This window comes from Martes martes, assembly GCF_963455335.1.
Source record: "Martes martes genome assembly, chromosome: 10".
In the NCBI taxonomy this organism is placed as follows: Eukaryota; Metazoa; Chordata; class Mammalia; order Carnivora; family Mustelidae; genus Martes; species Martes martes.
In genome coordinates, this window is record NC_137898.1 from 2,970,117 (window position 1) to 2,989,330 (window position 19,214).

The window sequence follows — 19,214 nt, forward strand, 5'->3', positions numbered from 1 at the left end:
GTCTTGGCGGGGGGTCCTCCGTGTGATCTATCAGCACCATCAGGGTCGCCGTCCCCCTGCACCCCAACCCTTGCAGGGGTGAATCCACTGATTCCTGGGACCTTGGACCGTGGTCTGCCCGCTGGGTCGGCCGGCACCAAGCTCGAAGGGCCCCGGCTGCCCTCCCGCACGACAGGGCGGCTTCCTTGAGCTCCACAGGTCTTTCTTCTCCGTGTCCTAGTTCCTAAACCTCAGCTGCCAACATCCCTAAAAAAGATTGTAAGGAACTAAAAGGAACCCTCCCGCCCCCAGTCCGTTCCTGGGTTTAAATCCAGCTCTGCTGCTCGGGCTCCTGGTGCCCTTGGCCCTTGTACTTCAGCTTCCTGGGCCTGTGGGGGAGGGGGGCAGGGGAAGGGACGGCCCTGCCTCGGGGGGAGGGGTGTCCTAACCTGCTCTGTGTCCCCCTTCCACAAGCGGTGGCTCTGACTCGTGGGCTTGGTGCCAGCTGCCGTGCCGGGTCAGGGCCCGGGACCAGGCGTTCTGCGGGGTCAGGTCCTGGGCGGAGGCGGCGTGGGAGCCCAGCATCCGTCCAGATATCCTGGCCCGATGGAGAGACCAGGCCTGTCTGCTCCCTCCGGGCCTGGCTGCTGGATCCAGGGCCAGAAAAGTCCTTTTCAGATCCTTGCCCGCGTTCAAACACCCTGCCCCCACCAAGGTCCTCACAGCCCTGGGGCCAGAGGCACGGCAACCTCCCCCAGCCCCCCCGGCCAGCAAGGGCTTGTCTGAGTGGAAAGAGAGGGAGACGGGGCGTCCTTGGCACGGACACACCGGCTGAGCTTGGCGACAGCACACCCCACGGGCACCCGGTCCTTCATTGACTTTAATTTCCACTGAAAAAAGCCCCACTCGGCTCTGTGTAGCAGTATAAACACTTCCACTCAGCCGCCTGGGCCGATTTTTTTTTTTAAAAAAACATTCTAATTACTACAGAGTAGAAACCAGCTCATTGACAGCCAAATTGGGGGGGTGGGGATCGGTCGACAGTGCCAGGAACCGGGCTTAGCTTCTCGTCCAGCAGTGTCGGGCCCAGAAACTGCAAGAACGAGACAGGTGGGTGAGGTCGGACTGCAGACCCCCCAGCGTGAGTGCCCGGTGCCGGGGGGCAGGGGGCGTCCCCCGAGCTCGCGAGCGCAGGGCAGCAGGGCAGGGGAGCAGAGGGTAGGGAGGTGGCTCCCTATGGTGTGACCTCGGGCAAGCCCCCACCCCTTCCCCCATGGAGGTCCTTAGCCCAAAAGCCTGTGATTCCAGGCGCTTCCTGCAACCCCGAACGATTCTCAGCTCTAGCGCTGTAAAAGGCATCGCCCACAGGGAACTCTTCATCCCTGAGATTTGTCCTTTAAAAACGGCTGCAGGGGTGGTGTGGCCAGGTGCGCAGCGCTGACCTTGAGTCATGGAGCCGGGGCTTGGACCAGCTCTGCTACCCGAGAGCCGGGTGACCTTGGAGAGCATCTGGTTGCACCTGACTCTGTCTTGAGCAGAACAGACTCGCTCCGTGGTGTTGCTGGGTGGTTGTAGTGGAGTCACTAACGGAACGCCTAAAACCAGCTCCTCGCTCAGCAGCTGTGCACTAGGGGAAGCCATTCTCCCTCCCAGGCCTCGGTTTCCTCCTCTGTGTTCTGCCTCGGGGCGGGGAGGGGGGCAGATAGGGGCAGTGGGTGACCATAAGACGAGGCTTTGCAGCTGGGATGGTGCTGGGTCGGCTTCCGTTGCCTAACCACGCAGACCCATCGACGCTGCCCCACATCTTTGCCACCCCCAGGTGGCAGTGTGGCTGTGACGTTCCACGGTCCAGAAGGGAAAGGGGGACGTGCCCTAGGGAGGGGCCGGTTTGGGAAGGAGGCTGGGAAGCTGGTGCTGTTGGCCTCTGGTCTCCCTGGAGGTGCTGGCGAGGGAGTCCGCGGGCGACGCTCCGGGGAGGAAGGTGCTCAGCACAGGGCGGGGGAGTGTTGCGCCCCCAGGTGTGCAGGGCAGGGCGGGGCAGGACCCCCGGCTCTGGAGCTGGGTCACCGGGCCTGGAGCCCCCGTCCCGCTCCACCTTGATGTTTGTCACTTCCTCACCTGTGCAGTAGAGGTCGGGCGAGCTGGCTCTGCCGGAAGGAGCTCAGGCATTTTGCGTTTGGAACAGCACAGGGTGCATGGGAAGGGCCAAGGAAACGTCCCCTACAGCAGGATGACAGGTGATGACTATCAATGCAGGGGGACGGTGATGGCAGCGGGATGTGCCCCGTGCCTGGGGTCACCTCCCTCGAGTCCCCTCCCTTGAGCCCCGCCTCAGAGGCTGGCCCCTGCCTCCATCGGGTGGTCCCGCGTTCTGTTTGCTGAGCCTCCCAGCTGAGCCACGGCCCTTGCACCTGGGCGCCCTCGGCCTCCTGGCGCGGGGACTCACCTCTCCTGTGGACCGGTGGCTGAAGCCGGGGCCGGCAGGCCTCGCGTGTGGGGGCACATGCCCCGTGGCCTCAAGGGGCCCCATGAGGCAAAAAGACTGCTTCGTGAAGGTATAATTGCAGTGGTTTTCCACTCACCCAGTAACACAGCCACCACGTAGTTCCTGAGCTGTCTTCGGGGAGCTTACAGTGTGACCAGCAGTCGCCCAGGGATGGCTGAGAAGACAGAGCGGTCCGGGGAGGGGGTCCAGCTCTCACACGTGACTGCTGTTTATCAGGGAAGGACAATCAGCCCCGCGCCACACCGCCTGCCTTTGCCTCTAGCACTTGGAGTTCACAGGTTCAGTGAGCACATGGTGGCTGAGTGTTTGGGACCCATGACGTGTGCCCTAGAGGGTGGGTAGGGGCGGGCACACTTGTGCCAACTTTAGGGGAACCCAAGGCATGTGGTTATTGCAGAAAACCTTGCCACTAGGTCCTTGCCCAGCTGTGTGTGCGCTGGGCTGGTGTGCCCAGACCCGGACAGGAAGGGAGATTGGAGAGGACACAGCCAGCACACGCGTGTGCACGGGCCGGAGACAGGGGGAGCCGTGCTCGGGGCACTGGGGGTAAAGAGACCCCAGTGACTCAGGTGCTTGTTGACCGTGACCCCACACGTGAGCGGCTCCAGCTCCTGGAAACCAAGTCACGGTGCAGAGCCCAGCTCTGTCTGCTGAAGGGGGCATCGTGCAGGGGGCTGCCGAGCACGCAGAGAACCACCGCGCCCCTGAGATAAGGCCCACGTCCCCAGCTCGCACAGAGCGGGTGGAGTGTCCGAGGAGCTGAGCGGTCACCTTGGCTCTCGCCGTCACTCGGTTGGAACTCGGACGCACGCTGTCTCGCCCCTGCAAACAGGGAAAGGCATTTGCTGGCAAACCACTTCTCTTTCACTCAGAATCTCTGACCTGGACGCAGGATTCTGAGTTCCCTCACGAGCGCGGAATCTGAGCACAACTGGCCCAGCTGGGCTCCCTCTAGGTGTGGTCTCTTTGCAGTTGTGGGGGGCAGAGTCGTGGCCCCCAACGACGTCCACGTCCTGAGCCCTGGATCCTGGGACTATGCTCGGATGCGTGGCCGAGGGGAGGGGAGGTCACAGATGGAGTGAAGGTTGCTGGTTGCTGACTTTAAGACGGGGAGATTATCTGGGAGCGTCCAGGAGGGCCCGCGGAATCCCAGCCGTCTCCAAGTGGGGGAGGGAGGCACTCGGTTCAAATGAGAGCGATGGCATTTGAGGACTTGGCCCAGAGCTTTGCAGATGGAGGACGGGGCCCGGAGCCAAGGAGTGCCGGCGCCTCCAGAAGCTGGAAGAGGCAAAGGGACGGATTCTCCCCGGCGCCCCCGCCCCCACCCCTGCAGGGAGCACAGCCCTGCCCACACTTGTAGCCTAGCCCGGTCAGATCCGGGCTGGATTTCCAACCACCAAACCTCTATGAGAAAACGCATCTGTCGTGGTAGGCCACGAGGTTTGTGGCCGTTCATTACAACAGCCACAGGAAAGGGTCCATGTGGCACGTGGTCCGCCGTAACAACAGTGTCCTTGCCTTCTCCTGCCTCGCCTGCTGGGCCAACGCCGCGGACCACAAGGTGCTGCGTAAATATTCTGCGGCTGGGGTCATGGATAAGCCCTGCGCTGTGCTAGCCACTGATCTGGGTAGGACTAGCGAACGTCCACGTTGCGGTTCTGTGCCCCAGCGAGTGTCTCACCGGCGCGGCCTGACCTCCAGCTCCGGCGGTGGTGGGACTGACCCGTCAGCAGAGCCCCATGGGCCGGGGATGCAGTGGAGCTGGGCCCGGGGAACGAGCGGGCTGCGCCTCCCCCGCCCCGCCCGCTGCCCCAGCCAGCCCCTCGCACTCCCTCTGGGGTCAGCTGAGGGTGGGAGGTGACCCCCGCTGGCCCTGGCGACCCGACCCCACATGCCAGTGCCCAGCCCGCCCGCCTTCGTGCCCACTCCTGGTATCTCCCTGCGTTCCTGTCTGCCTGTTTCTCTGCTTTGCAATGAGCCCGTCGGCATCTTTGGTTTTAAAAAAGAAAAGTTATTTCTGTCTTCATCCCCATCGGTAATCTCTTTCCTCCTTGTGGTTCCGATTCTGCATTTGGCTCACCAGCCTGGGGTGTAGCCTGCGTGGTGTGTGATTTACAACCCACTGGAGATCAGAGGAGCCTGTGGGAGGGCGGCCTGTGGACGCACAGCATCAGGGGGCCTGGACTGGTACGGTCCGGAGCCCTGTGACGTGACAGGAGGCTGCCGGGCCGCGTCTGACTCGGTGCCGGCCCAGAGGAAACACCCAATGCCCAGAACCACGGTGGGGGCTGGGCTCGGAGCTGCTCCCTACTCAGGTGTCCCCCACTGCAGTTTTTGCCCTTTTTGGGTGAGGGGCCAAGGAGGAGGGCCAGCAAGGACCGGGATTCCAGGGGAAGAGGGACACGGGGAGCAGCACAGGCCTCCGGTCCCTCCTTGTTGTCTCTGTCTCTGTCTCTCCTTTTGGTAGGATTGAAGCTCACTCTTCAGAGAAATAGGAAACAGGACTCTGGACAAGTAAAGCCCCAGCCCTGTCCGTTTTCTGTGCTGACGTGCGTGGCTGCAGGCTTGGCGCTCCTGATACTGCCTGTTGATGGGGTCATGGGGCTCAGGGTCACAGCGCAGGCAGGCTCACCCGGTGTCTGTGCTCAGTCTTGGGGCCCATGGCCGGGTGTCAGATGGGCGGGCTTTTAGCTGGGTGCTCTGGGGAGAATCCACTCCCCACGTGCTGAGTTGGCAGTAGGACTTTGTCCCCGGGAGCCGCAGGACAGGGGACCCCGTGTCCTTGCGGACCACCCCCCAGGGGGTCACCCATAGTCCGGTTCCTGTTGTCCCTCCAACCCCACACCAGCCAGGGCTCAAATCCCCTGCTGCCCCTAAACCCACAGCGGAGAAACGGTTTTATCCTGGAATTAGATTCATCCCAGCCCTGGATGGCGTCCCTGTGCCGTGGAACCTGGTGTCCAGGGAGGGAGGCCGTGGCGAAGGTCATGGACCGCAGCCACCGCCTGCGTCCCAGCAGGAGCTCCCTCCAAGCAGTGCTCTCTGCAGCGTCTGGAGAGAACGGCCTCCTCTCCGCCTCCGTCCCGCGGCCCGGAGGGGACACCTGTGTGCCGCCTCTAGAGTGACCCTCCCTGGTTCCCCTTGGCCAGTGGCCGTGGCTCAGCCCTGCCTCTCGAGCCTGGTCTAGGAAGTCAGCCGGCGCCAACCTGCCCGGGATCCTGGGCCCTTTTCTGGTGTGAGCCGCAATCCTGACGGAACTGAGTTCTTCACGTCCCCCTCGGGACTGGCCTGTCCAGGGCTCGCACGAACCGGAGTTCTTCGTCCTCGTTTTGAGAACCTCGTCCGGCCTGCCGCAAAGCTGCCGTGAGCCAGGGCTCCCTCTGCCCCTCGTCCTGAAGACACGTGCGCGCTCCCGCAGCAGCATCCGGGCCGGTCGTCTGTAAACCGAGTAAATTCGGGAAACGGCACGTGGAGAGCAGGACGGGAAGCTCGGCGTGTTACCTGCGTGACCCCCACGGCGTGACGGGTGGACCGGGGCAGCGTTACCTGCGTGACCCCCACGGCGTGACGGGTGGACCGGGGCAGCGTTACCTGCGTGACCCCCACGGCGTGACGGGTGGACCGGGGCAGCGGGCCCAGAAGCGCTTCCTGACCCTGTGCTTCGTCTCGGGCCTGCGGCTGACCCCAGGCTCTTTCTTCCTCACGGGCAGGGGAGACGGAACCCCTTGTGGGTCTGGTGTCCCTCGTCCGGTCACTTTAACTGCTCTGTGACCGCAGGTGATCGGGGACAGGGGTGTGCGGCGAGGGCTGAGAGGGGTCTTTGGAGCCGCGGAGGGGGGATCGTCACTGTAAAGGCCGGCGTCCCAAACGGGAGGCCAGGGTGCTCCAAGCCCCGTGGGGGACGGGCCGCCAAGCCAGGCCTCGGGATGAAACCTGGGACACTATCACTGTCCCCGTGGTCACAGTTTCTCTGCAGGGGGATAGGGTAACCAGAAGACCATGCTCTTTTGGTTGCAAGAACCCTAAAGCCTATATGAACAGGGTCACATGAAAAAACATCCCGGATTGTAAGCGTGCGGGGCCTTTCCTGGACCCGAGGGCAGAAGGCGTGGCCCAGCCTCCCCTGGTTCAGAAAGCAGGGTCTGGAGGTAGAACAGCCCTGGCCAGGAGCCGGGCCAGCTCAGCTGGCTCTCTGCAGGGTCGCGTGGACTCAGCTGCGTCCCCCTCCATTCCCTATGGTGACGGCCTTGGTGCTCACTTCGAACGGGACGTGGAGACCGCCCCACATCAGTTCTGGGGGGGGAGGGGACAGGCAGCTCCTGAGGTCACACACACGGATACAGTTGGGGTTTTCCTCCGTCCTGGGGGCCGGACTCTGGTAGCGCAACGTAACCAGAGTCCCCGACGGCCTGCACTGGGTCCGTTGACAAGTGCACGGGTCCCTGCAGGGCTGTCACTCCCTGCTGCCGGCCCCTTTCACAGATGAGGAAACCGAGGCCTGGAGAAGCGCTTTCCAGCCCGGCTGCACAGCCAGCAAGGGGCTAGGCTCACAATTGCCCTGTTAGATGCAGACATCTGTGCCCTTCCTTGCGTGCCTCTCCCGTACACGGGCGCCCGTGAGCAGGGGGTGCCGTCCCCACGGACCTGGCTGGGCGGGAGGGGCCCCACCCAGCCTGCTCGCCCTCCCCGCGAAGGCATCTCCTGACCCGGGAGCCCTTGTCCCTGCCACACTGGCCTCTGAACTACTGCTGGCCCTTCAGAATCTCCGCAGGGTTTTTGAGAACATCGCTTTCCTGGTTCCTGTTTCCAGCACCCGTCACCCTCTAGGAGCCGAGGCCACTAGATTCTCCCCAGATGCCCCTCCTGGCTTCCCTGCCAAGCTATACGGGATCCTCTTCCCAGCAGCTCGGCGTAAAGGGCCATTTTCAATGCAGACACTCCAAGGCTTGTCATGCCATCTGTCGCTCCCTTTCATGAGTCGCGAGAGGTATATGGATCGGGATTTCTAGAGTTTTTTCTTTCGGTGTAGATTTTTCTAGGCCACGCTCAGAAAGATGCTTCCGGGGTGTGTCCCCCCAAACCGCACCTCTGTGGGGCGCCTGGGGGCACATCCCTCTCCTGGGAAAGGGTTGGCCCCCAGCCACATGGTTGGTGGAGGGGAGGTGTCTCGTTGAGATGGCAGAGACTCAGCGGTCACTCTGTCCAGTGGTCGGCTTTGTAGCTGAGAAGCTGCGGCCGGAGAGGCGGAGCGAGGAGGGTCATGTTGTCACCGTCAAGGTCGGGACTAGAACTCCTGTGTGCCTGTGCGCAGGGTGGGCTGCTTCTGCCCCAGCCATCCCCAGGAGGAGCAAGGGGCCAGCACACTGTGCTCCAGCCTCGATCCTCCACAGTCCGACCTGAGGATGTGAAACTGCCAAGAGTGACTAGGAGCAAAGGACCCAAGGGCCTGGGGACCGTCATGCACTGAGTGTGCGGTCCCCGCGGTGGGAGCCGGGACTCCAGCGGGGCGGCGGGATTTGAGCTGGGGACAGCATGTCCTGGAGAGAGTCCAGCAAGTGCAGAGGTCCTGAGGTGCAGACCCGCTCGTCATTTGCAAGGAACAGTGAGGCACCCAATGTGTCAGGAGGGAGGTGCTGGAGGAGGGAGAGCCGTGGGAGGGGAGGCCACCCAGTGTCAGGCCTGTGTCATCCCAGGGTACTCGGATGTGCCTCTTGTTCCACAGGGAGTTGTTGGAAAACAATAGCACCATGGGATCCCCCTAAGTTTTACATTTCTTAGAGCTCCCTCTGCTTTGTGGGGAATAGATCGGTGAGGGGAGGGGTAAGCGTGGAAACAGGCAGACAAAGGCTACTGCACCAGTCCGGGCCAGGGCCGATGTTCACTCAGACAAGAGCGGAGGGACTGCAGACATGTTGACTATTTGCTGCCTGGAGTGGGGCGGGGGGGGGGGTGCGCCTGGCTGCAGATGACTTGGTTCTTGGCTTTAGGAAGCTTCAGGGGTGAGCAAAACGTGGATGTACAGGCTGCTGCGGGAGGCTGTGCTCCGTCTGCATCAGTCTGCTGGGCGAGCTGCAGTGACGGGCCTCTGATCCTAATAACCTAAAAACCACAGAGGTTTATTTCTCGTGCCACATGTCTGTCATGTGTCCCAGGGGCTCACCAGGGGACCCCAGACTGATGGAATGATCGCCATCCTAAATGTTCTGGTCGCCGTGCCCCAGGGCAAAAGTCAGCATCGGGGGCAGGGGGTGGTCTCTCGTTGGAGACTCAGTGCTCTGTCCATCCAAGAAGGGACACAGGTCACTTCTCGAAACTCACGGACCCAAACTAATTTCAAGGATATCCAACCACGCCACATCCCCTTCCTCAGCATCCAGGTCTCAGAACATCTCTGAGAAAAGCCAGTGGGTCCTGTGTGGGCCGTGGGTTCCCTCAGTCCTAATGATGGGGTCCAGCAGAGTCCAGCACGATCCCTGGGCCAGCCTGGGGCACAGCTGTGCTTGTGGTGAACAGGGTGCCGGGCCCCCCGAGAGGTAGTGCCTCCAGGACCCCCCCCCCCATGGAGAAGAGAGCAGCCCTCTCTCCAGGCACACGGACTCGGAGTAAACACCACACCTGCGGGGGGGCTGTTCCTGGCTTCTGGGTGCAGCGTTGCAAATGGTGAAGGACGTAACCGCGTCCTTCTGAGCGTCCCCAGCTCTAGCGATGGTAAGCGACGTTGCCTTAAACCGAAAAGGACATGCATCGGGCACCTGTAACTGAACAGTTGGGAAGAGCTGCGGGTTGCGTGCCGGGCTCCGGACCATGTCACCAGGGCAGTCGGTCACTTCCTCCCTGCCAGCTGCTCTACTGTCCTCGGTGTGACTCATTCTCAGGCGGCGTGTCCCCCATGGTGGCCTCAAGAGTAGAAATAGCAGCGGCAGGAGTAGGACTCCACTGTCCCAGCCCGGGTCACCTGTGCCTCCCCTGGGCCAGGCGCCTGCTGTGGTCAAAGGAACAGCCGGTCCAGGCTCCCTTGCCAAACGCCGGGGTCCAGGGCCGGGCAGTGGTGGTATGGGGGGCCTGGGCAGCCTCCCTTGGCCACGTGGCTGGACTTGGAAGGGCTGACCCCAAAGAACAGGGAGGCACAGCCCAAGAGAAGAGGAATGTCTTTGCACATGGACTGGGAAGGGTGTGGCTGGCCAGTCGTTTCAGTGTAAGGGGAAGGCAGAGGGTGACGGTGCAGGAGGGAGGGTAGAGGCAGATGTGGGGGCCCTGAGGGCTCTTGTTGTGGCCCTCTGGAGGTCTCGTGGACTTCGGGCCGCCCTTGCGAGCCTGGAGTGGGCCATGATGGGCGTGTACGTGACAGGGTCGCCCAGCCCACAGTCTTTGAACATGTGTGTCCATGTCCACATCAGAACGATGGACAGGGTCTGTGCCCCTTCCCTCCTCAGGTCCGCTGTAAGCCCCAGGTCTGTCCCACGGGAGACACCTGTTCCTTTATTCAATTTGAGATGGGCACAGGAGCCCCCCAAGGCCTGCCCTGAACAGTGGCCTGTAGACCTCACTTGACCACAGGCCCCTTGGCCCCCGGCGTGGCATGTGGCGCCTCCTTTCCTGCCCCCAGTGCTGGGGCCCTGCAGGGCAGACCCAGAGGCACACAGTGGAGGGGGTGGGGGTTTGTTCACACTACAGGCCTGGGAAAGGGGCACAGCCCCCCTCAATGCTGGGCTGGCCTCGAACTTCCGGCTTCTCCTCCCCTTTGCCCAGTCCACAGTTTATATCTATGACTCACGTTTGCATCAGTGAGTCACGAGAAGGGGTTAGCCCAGGCAGCTGGCAGCCCCCATCTCCTTGCACAGTAACAGCCGGTCCCAGCTTGCCAGCAAAGACCAGGCCTGGCAGTGACATGAGTTGCACACTGTGACAGTGGGGAAGCGTCCTGAGAGCAGTCTAGCCCACCTTCTCTCTTTCCAGGTAGAAACTGAGGCCAGGCAAGGGCAGGGCCACAGGATTCAGTGTCTACCCTCAGAGTAGACACTGAATCCACGTCCCTCATCACTTACTCTGGTACTTCTGTAAATCGGGAGCAAGATTCCGCTTACCACTAGGTTCTGTGTGAAGACCAGATAAGGTGGCCGACTTCATTTTAACAGAGTGAAGAGATGACTTAGCAGAGCTGCTGTAATGATAATAATGATTAGGGTGGTCATGGTGGCAATGGTGATGATGATGATGGTGATGGTGGTGATCATAGTGATGGTGATGATGATGTTGACGATGGTGATGGCGGTGATGATGGTGATGGTGAGAATGGTGAGGATGGTGATGATGCTGATGGTGGTGATGATGGTGATGGTGATGATGATGGTGATGGTGATGATGATGACAATGGTGATGCAGTAGTGATGGTGATGATGGTGAGGATGGTGGTGGTGATGATGGTGGTGATGGTAATGATGATGGTGATGGCGGTGATGATGGTGATGGTGAGGATGGTGGTGATGGTGATGGTGGTGATGATGGTGATGGTGGCGATGGCGGTGATGATGGTGATGGTGATGGTGGTGATGGTGGTGATGATAGTGATAGTGATGATGATGATGACAATGGTGATGGCGGTGATGATGATGGTGATTGTGATGGTGAAGGTGATGATGGTGATGATGATGGTGATCGTGTTGGTGATGATGAGGTGATGGTGGTGATAAAAGTGATGATGATGATGATGAAGGAGATGGTGATGATCGTGGTGATGGTGGCTATGATATGTCCCTGAGTCCCTCTTCCCTGATCTTTGGGGCTATATCTGAGAGCAGAGGTGTGACTGTGTCCAGTAGCCTGAGGATAGGAAAGACCTGTGCAGTGGGAGGTTTTCATAAAGCAGGTCCTTCTATGGGTCTCCTTTGTCTAATAAGATCATTGAGGGGACAGAAGGGAATCTTCCTGTTTTCAGTGTTTTTACTGGGCCAAAAGAAATACTTGGTAAATCTTATGTCAGTCTACATTCTGCCCTCTTTTATTTAAATTTTATTGGTCCATGAAATCTCAAAGTCTGGGAACCACTGGCTAACTGACCTTGCCTAGAAATGATTCCCTTTCTGAAACACGCACATACATGTACACACACGCACACACATTCGCTGCACGCTCTCTCTGCTGCTGGAACCCACAGCTTCTGACTCTAGCCAGAGGCCTGCGCCAGTCAGGTCTCAGTGTCCAGCCCTTGCCCAGACAACCCGCACAGAGCTGCCTACATAGGGCTTAAGCAAGTGAGGTAATTAAGGGTACTAAGAGCAGCTTCCAGCCAGTCCCCACAGTGGCTCAATGGCTTCATGAGCTACTCTGCATAATGCAGTGAGGTTCAAATCCCACATATCCCTTCAGGGCCTGGCACATATGGGGCCCCCATGCAGAAGTCACAGGGCAGAGCTGGCCAGATGCATGGCCTGGCCCATGTTCTTCCTCCACGGTCACCTGACTGCTGACGTCCTTAGCCCAGACCACAGAAGGTCCCCATCTGCAGGCCCCATCTTCACCCCATGCCCAGGATTCTGAGCTCCAGAGAGCAGAGCAGAGGTCCCACCCCCTATGAGTCTCCTAGTTCCTGCCTGTGGGGAACAGGACCTGTCTCCCCGTGGGCTTAAGAAACGACTCGAATGGCACGTAGGCGCGCTACAGAAGCCAGGGAGGAGGGCAGGAGTGCACAAAACATCTTGGCCCGTTTTGTCCAGGTGCCAAACACAGATGGGGTGTGTGCAGCTTGGCTGGACCAGTGCCCAGCACAGCAAGGGTCCCATGTACTCGGGCTACTCCGATGGTGTGTAGTGTGTTTTCTTTGCTAATTATACAGTAGGCCACTTGGATTAAGTGGACAAGCGCTGGCACTGAGCATCTACCAGGGGTTAGGCATGGGGGTGTGGTGTGGTATGGAGAGGCCAGCCTCCGCTCCTGGGCACTGTGAAGAGCATGGGGACTTGGAGCCCCTCCAGGGGTCAGCTGGTGGGGTCTGGTGCTCTGGGCTTGGGCCTGGAGCCCCTCCGCCAGTCGGGGCACTCATCCTGACCCTGCCACATAATGAATGTGTGACTTTGCCTTGGCCGCGTTACCATCTCCATCCTTAAAACAGGCACAGTGCCACCTCACTCGCTGGGCTGGTGTGACCAGTGAGTGGCTGAGCCCAGATGACCAGACCGTAGCACAGGGGAACGACTCTGTAAATGTTTATGATGATATGACAGAGACACATAGAGCGCAGAGAGAGGGAGGCCAAGTCCATTGGTGGGTTGGGGGGGGGGACCCCCAAGGTCCTGAGCAGGACTGGAGCGGTGGCTGGATGTGATTGAGCCTGCAAAGCCGTGCACACCCCACTGTGGGGGTCCTGAAGTTCCAGGAAGGGAATACAGGAACGGCACTTGGAACAGGGCCTAGTATACAGTAAGCGCTCAATTAGTGTTCGCAATGACAATGGTGACGATGATGCTTCTGTTCACAGAATCAGACACTTTGTATTGTTGGAGCGTCAGGGTTAGGGATGGGAAAGGGGTGGGGAGCCAGGGGGGAGTCAGGTCCCAGAGCACCTGGCCTGCCCATCCGTGCAGACAGTGTTAGCTGCCGTACCAATGAGTCCTTCAAGTGTCACCTGAGGAATAGAACTGTTGCTCACTTCAACAGTTCCACATACGGAGACCAGGGCATCTTGTGGGAACCCTAGAGGGTTCCGCCAACCAGTCAGGCCCGGGAATCCTCGCTCTGAGCTGGGCAAAGCTGCAGAGAGGGTAGGGAAGCGCACCGAGACCCCCCCCATCCTCGCAATGGAATCTTCCATTCCATGGCTCACATTCCATTGGTGGGAAGCGGCCATGTGACCCTGCCAGTGTGCAAGGGGAGCTGGGAAATGTAGTCCTGGATTGGAATCCACGCCTCCCATCCCCCAAAGGCAACTCCATACTAGCATAGAAAGCGAGCCTGCGTTTTTTGCTGAACTAGCTGCCTCCGGGCATAAAAGGAGCCTAGAAAGACTGTGCTGACCTTCTCAGTATGCTTATGTGTGCTCACTTTTGAGCCAAAATTGTGTGTTTGGGGGTTTGGATACAAGCATGGTGACCTGGGTATGTGGATTGAGCACAGAAAGGGTCAAAGAGGTTCCGTGAGGTTTTGAGCTGTATTCCTGAAGCCAGTCGCATGGTCCCTCCGAGTTTTCTCTAGGGTTTAGGAAGCAGGCTGTCCTGGACACACCTGGGCAGTGAATCAAGGAGCCTCCGAATTCCTTGTATTCGCGTGGCGGTGGGTTTCTCCCTCCAGCCCCGAGCCGTCCGCTCCGTCCGATTGCAGCGCTCGTGTCTCGTCCCGTCAAGTTCACGTCCAGCCCCGCGGAGTGAGAGAAGCCGGCGGGGGCTTCATTAGGAACGTGAATCACGTTCTGGGCTTTGTTTGTTTGTTTGTTCTCTAGGAAAAGAGCAGGTCTGACCGGAAAAGGAGCAATCAGCCTTCTCCTCCCGAAAGCAGCCGTCTTTGGGTTTGCTGGGAGGCCCGGCAGCACTTGAAAATACCTTTCTGGAAAGGTCCCTGTGTCAAAGTCTCGCTGCCCTTCCGGCTTACAGCACGGGGCTGTCTTCCTTGCAGAGAGCCCCCTCCCTCTCCCTCCCAGGCCCCGGACTCTGCCTCCATTTCGGAGTGGAGCTCCCGACCCTTCGGAAGCTGGTCCTGAGGTTCACGGGCGTTCCTTCGATTTGGCAAAGTCAGAGCTCCCAGACGAGCCGTCGCTTCCCCCGAGGTCTTTCCCCCGGAGACCGGGTCTCGCGCTTCGTAGGTCGAGCAATGAGAGGCCCGGCCGGCCTCGCTTGGTTTCTGCGTCTGGGGACTGTGACTTTTCTAAACGGTGTTTCTCTTCCCTCTCTGGACAGAAACCCGCGCGGACCGCAGCAAGAAGCTCTTCCGGCACTACACGGTCGGGTCCTACGACAGCTTCGATGCCACCAGGTAAGACAAGGCTCTTTCTCTGGTCAGAGGGGCTCAGATGCACCGCGAAAGCGCTGGGCCCCCTTGCGTGGAGCCCTCGGACCCCCCGGACTGTTTCGCTCGCTGTGGCCACTGTGACCCCCTGCACGTGGGCCACATTACCGAAGCCACCGTCTTCCAGAGAACCTGCCCGAGGTGCGGTCTCTGCACTGCCCGGGGTTTGGGGTCGGGCTGGAGCGTCCCTGTGGGGTGCCCCGGAGCGGGAAGCCCGGGCCTCGTGTGGGGGCGGGGAGCAGCGCGGACGTCATTGATGACAGCTTCTGGCCGTGCGAATCTTGAGGACGCGGGGCTCTGGGGCTCCCCGTCATCCGCGTTTCCCTCTTTCTTCTGCCTCCGAGTTGAAGTCCGCGGACGGAAAGGCTCCTCGCCCGGCAAAGGCGTGGCACCAAGCCGGCGGCGCCTTTGAGCATGGCGGGCTTGCCTGTGGGCTGCCGCTCCAAAGGGGGCTTGTCCGGTGCACGCGGAGAGCCGTGTACCTTCGGTGATGCGACACGGGGCACGGGCTCCGGCTTCCCCGCAGAAGCTACAGACGCACACGTCGTGCTCAGGTCTCTCACGCCTCCTCCTTGTAACTCCGGGAGAGCCCGAGGCAGGCCGGGGGCCCGTAGGGCGAGGGGACGGACAGCTCAGAAACGAGCTGCCTTTCCAGCCAGTGTCCCTGCTGCCACTTCCGCTTTTCAGGCCCTTAATGTCCTCGCGCGCCGAGTTTCTCTACCCCCCGTTTCTGTCACAAACACAGGTCCCCCTCCGGGGGCCAGAATGGGGTGGAGAAGGAACCTTAGTGGATGGTGGCCTCAGTGAGAGTTAGTTTGCGACACAGGGAAAGGGAGGAGATGCCGGCTGTGTGACCCAACGGGAAGGGAAGGTCCCGCTCCCGGCCCTGCTGGCGGCCGTCCCTGGGGCCCCTTCTGAGAAGCCCACCAAACCATCTCCTCCGTTAGTCTGGGGCTGGGGAAGGGTCTGGACCCTCTGCCCCCCGGCCCCGGGCCCCCCCAGTCCGTGGTGAGCAGCCCACGCTGTGCTCCTCACTCTCGGCTGCCTGTGAGGGACCCAACCTGCCCTCCTTCGTCTCTGCTTCTCCTGAGTTAAAATTCACGTCACCTAACTGCCATTTCCAACTGCGCGGTGGTGATGCTGGTGCATTCACGTACTGGGGAACCAGCCCCGGTCTAGTTCCAGATCGTTTCCATCCGCCCGAAAGGGAGCTCCCAGAGCTCCCAGCTGTTCGGCAGGCCTGCCCCATGCTCACTGCCCCCAGCCCCAAACCACCAGCCGGCTCCCTGCGTGTTTCATGGAAACAGAGTCACGCAACACGAGACCCTTCATGTGTACCTTTTTACTTAGAATCATGGGTGCAAGGTTCATCCATTTTTAGCAGGTAAAAGTATCTCAACTTTTTATTGTAATAAAATATATACATACAATTTACCATCTCGACCATTATTAGGTACACATCTCAGTGCCATTAGGTACATTCACATAGCCGTGTGGCTGTCCCCACCATCTGTCTCCAGAACTTTTTATCTTCTCAGACTGAATCTCTGTCCCCCTGAGACACCGACCCCCATCCCTCCCCCAGCCCCGGTACCCACTGCCACCCTCTGTCCCCCGAGACACCGATTCCCATCCCTCCCCCAGCCCCGGTACCCACTGCCACCCTCTGTCCCCCTGAGACACCGATTCCCAGCCCTCCCCCAGCCCCGGTACCCACTGCCACCCTCTGTCCCCCTGAGACACCGATTCCCAGCCCTCCCCCAGCCCCGGTACCCACTGCCACCCTCTGTCCCCCTGAGACACCGACCCTCATCCCTCCCCCAGCCCCGGTACCCACTGCCACCCTCTGTCCCCCGAGACACTAATTCCCATCGTTCCCCCAGCCCCAGAGCCCCCCAACCACTCTCTGTCCCCCTGAGACACTGACCCCAGCCCTCCCCCGGCCCCAGTGCCCACCGTCCATACTCTGTCCCCCTGAGACGCCAACCCCCGTCTCTCCCGCAGCTTGGTGCCCACCGTCCACTCTCTGTCCCCCTGAGACACCAACCCCCAGCCCTCCCCTGGCCCCAGCACCCCCTGCGCACTCTCTGTTCCCCTGAGACACCGACCCCCGTCCCTCCCCCAACCCCGGTGCCCACCGTCCACTCTCTCTCTGAATCTGGTGATCCCGGGGCCCTCAGAAAAGTGGAATTACATAGCACTGGTGTTTTCTGTGATGAGTGTGTCTCACTCGGCATAGCGTCTGGGTCCAAACATGTGGTAGCAGGTGTCAGAGTGTCCTGCCTTTTTAAGGAGGGAGAATATTCCGTCGTCTGTGTCAGCCATGTTCTGCTCGCCATTCCTCTGTGGGTGGGCGTCGGGGCGGCTTCTACCTTTTGGCTCCTGCGAATGGTGCTGCTGTGGACATTCTCCCACGGGGGCTGGGTTCCCGCTCTCTGGGGTGTTTGTGTAGCCGTGGAATGGCTATTAGTGCTGCCTCCTCCCTGCCACCCCTCTGTCACCCACAAGAGGTGTTAGGACAGGAATCCCATGCCCAGCAGAGGGGCTGGGCTGTCCCCTCCTAAGGGGCGTGGCCGACTTTCCAGATCTTACGAACGTTGCCCGCTTTCTGACTTTGAACGCTCAAGCGGCGATCTTGGCCTGGCGCCAGGAGGGCCAAGAGAGAACGCCCAGGGGCTTCCGGGGAGCCATGCCTGACCCGGGCTTCTCCTGACGCGTCTCCGTCAGGGTCAGATGCGGGGTTTCTGCAGCAGCAAGAGGCTGCCTGGCAGAGTGGACCCGCACCACGTGGTCACCGCCAGTGGGCCTGTCGTGCTTTGCTTCCGTTCTAAGAAGGAGGGTGTGCCCGCGGCCCCGAGGAGGCCCAGAGCTGTCGCCATGGTTACGTGGAGGGCCATCCAGCCCGGGAGGGGGGCTTCTGGGGAAGAGCCCGTGACAGCGCGGCGCGTCCGCAGGCTGTGGCTTTAGGCAGCGCTCGAGCCGCCCCAGGCCGCCCAGGGTCCATCCGTGTGCATGAAGCTGGGTGTTGCACGAACCCTCAGCATTGGAAACAGGCGGCTTCCACACACAGGAGCTGTGGGAGGGCCTGAGCTGACCAGGAGCCAGGGGAAGAGAAGACCGCGGGGCCGAGCTGGCCAGGTCGCCTGTCATGTGGCGACAGCATGACCAGGACGCACCAGGGCCATGCACTGCTGTTTGGGCCCATTGTTGCTCTTCAGAGATAGAACAGACTTCTCTCGGGAGGGGATGAGTTCCCTGTCAGTGCAGGGAGCCAAGCATTCTGGGCGTTCTTTTGCCAGAACGTCTTAAAAAGTTGGGGTGACCTGAGCGATCTCTGCCGGCTCTGCCTCCCTGTGATTTGGTGCCCAGATGAAGACTTCGGTTTCATAGGTTCCTGACCACTGGCTTGGTACCAGGGCGTGAGACCATAGAGAAGAGGGACCTCCAGCCACACCCAGGTCAAGGGGCAGCTTCTAAGTAAATGAGAAAAGCTCTGGCCTTGACCGTGGCTCAGGATTCCCGCCCCCCCCAACTTTCCCAGGGCAGGGGAGTCAGACGTGCTGCGGGCTCCCACTGCCCAGAAGGAGATGGGAGGAATCACAGCACCATTTATGAGCCTCCCGCCGTGTGCCCAACACGCCTTGCTTTGATCACGGCTGCCTGCCCACCCTCCGGTGACCTTGGAAGTCAATGTCATTACCCGCTTCATTGGAGGAAGGAAGGCGACACTAAGGACCCACTCCTCGGCCACAAGGGTGCCTGTGCCAGCATGTGAGGCCTGGTCGCCTGGAGTACGGGACCCGTGCCCGCAGCCCCTCTGTCCCACAGTGGAGGTGTGGCTGCCCAGGGCCAGCCATGGAACAGGGCTGAGTTTGGGGGGAAATGGCAGAGACCGAACCACTGCCCGTGGTCTGACCAAAACACACCCATGGATTGTTGAATGTGTCCGGATACTCTGGCCGAGTCTCCCCTCAGGATTCCCCTCCGCCCACCCAGTGCGCACACGACGGAAGGGTCTAGAAACGTGGGCACACGACCAAGATCCGAAAGCAAAGGACCTGGGGCCGTTTCTACAGAGGAGCTTACAAATATCTCCGTGTTGTTTTTAAAAACATTCCTCAACACAGCGTCTGGGAGAATCGAGTTTCCACTAGCTTTAAATCAGATCTCCAACTTCATTAGCATAGGGCGTCCAGAAAAGGTCTACCTGGGAGAGGAAGGGGAGACCTCAGGCTCTCACTCTAGGATGAATACACCCCATCCATCTATCTGCCCATCCAGCCAGCCACCCAATTACCTGCCCACTCATCCATCCACCAGCCATCCAGCCGTCTACCAACTCATCCAGCCAACCAACCATCTACCCATCCATCCAGCCACCCAATTACCTGCCCACTCATCCATCCACCAGCCATCCAGCCGTCTACCAACTCATCCAGCCAACCAACCATCTACCCATCCATCCAGCCACCCAATTACCTGCCCACTCATCCATCCACCAGCCATCCAGCCGTCTACCAACTCATCCAGCCAACCAACCATCTACCCATCCATCCAGCCACCCAATTACCTGCCCACTCATCCATCCACCAGCCATCCAGCCGTCTACCAACTCATCCAGCCAACCAACCATCTACCCATCCATCCAGCCACCCAATTACCTGCCCACTCATCCATCCACCAGCCATCCAGCCGTCTACCAACTCATCCAGCCAACCAACCATCTACCCATCCA

General features: G+C 60.3%; 1 protein-coding gene across 2 annotated transcripts in view; it reads left to right on the forward strand.

Annotated features, from left to right (window-relative positions):
• Positions 1 to 19,214, forward strand: part of SHANK2 (SH3 and multiple ankyrin repeat domains 2) — a 471,077-nt gene that overhangs the window by 276,532 nt on the left and 175,331 nt on the right. For both annotated transcript variants that reach the window (XM_080817139.1, XM_080817138.1), the window contains exon 15: positions 14,371 to 14,446. In XM_080817139.1, coding sequence (XP_080673265.1) covers positions 14,371 to 14,446 — 76 coding nt within the window. The remainder of the gene's footprint in view (positions 1 to 14,370; positions 14,447 to 19,214) is intronic.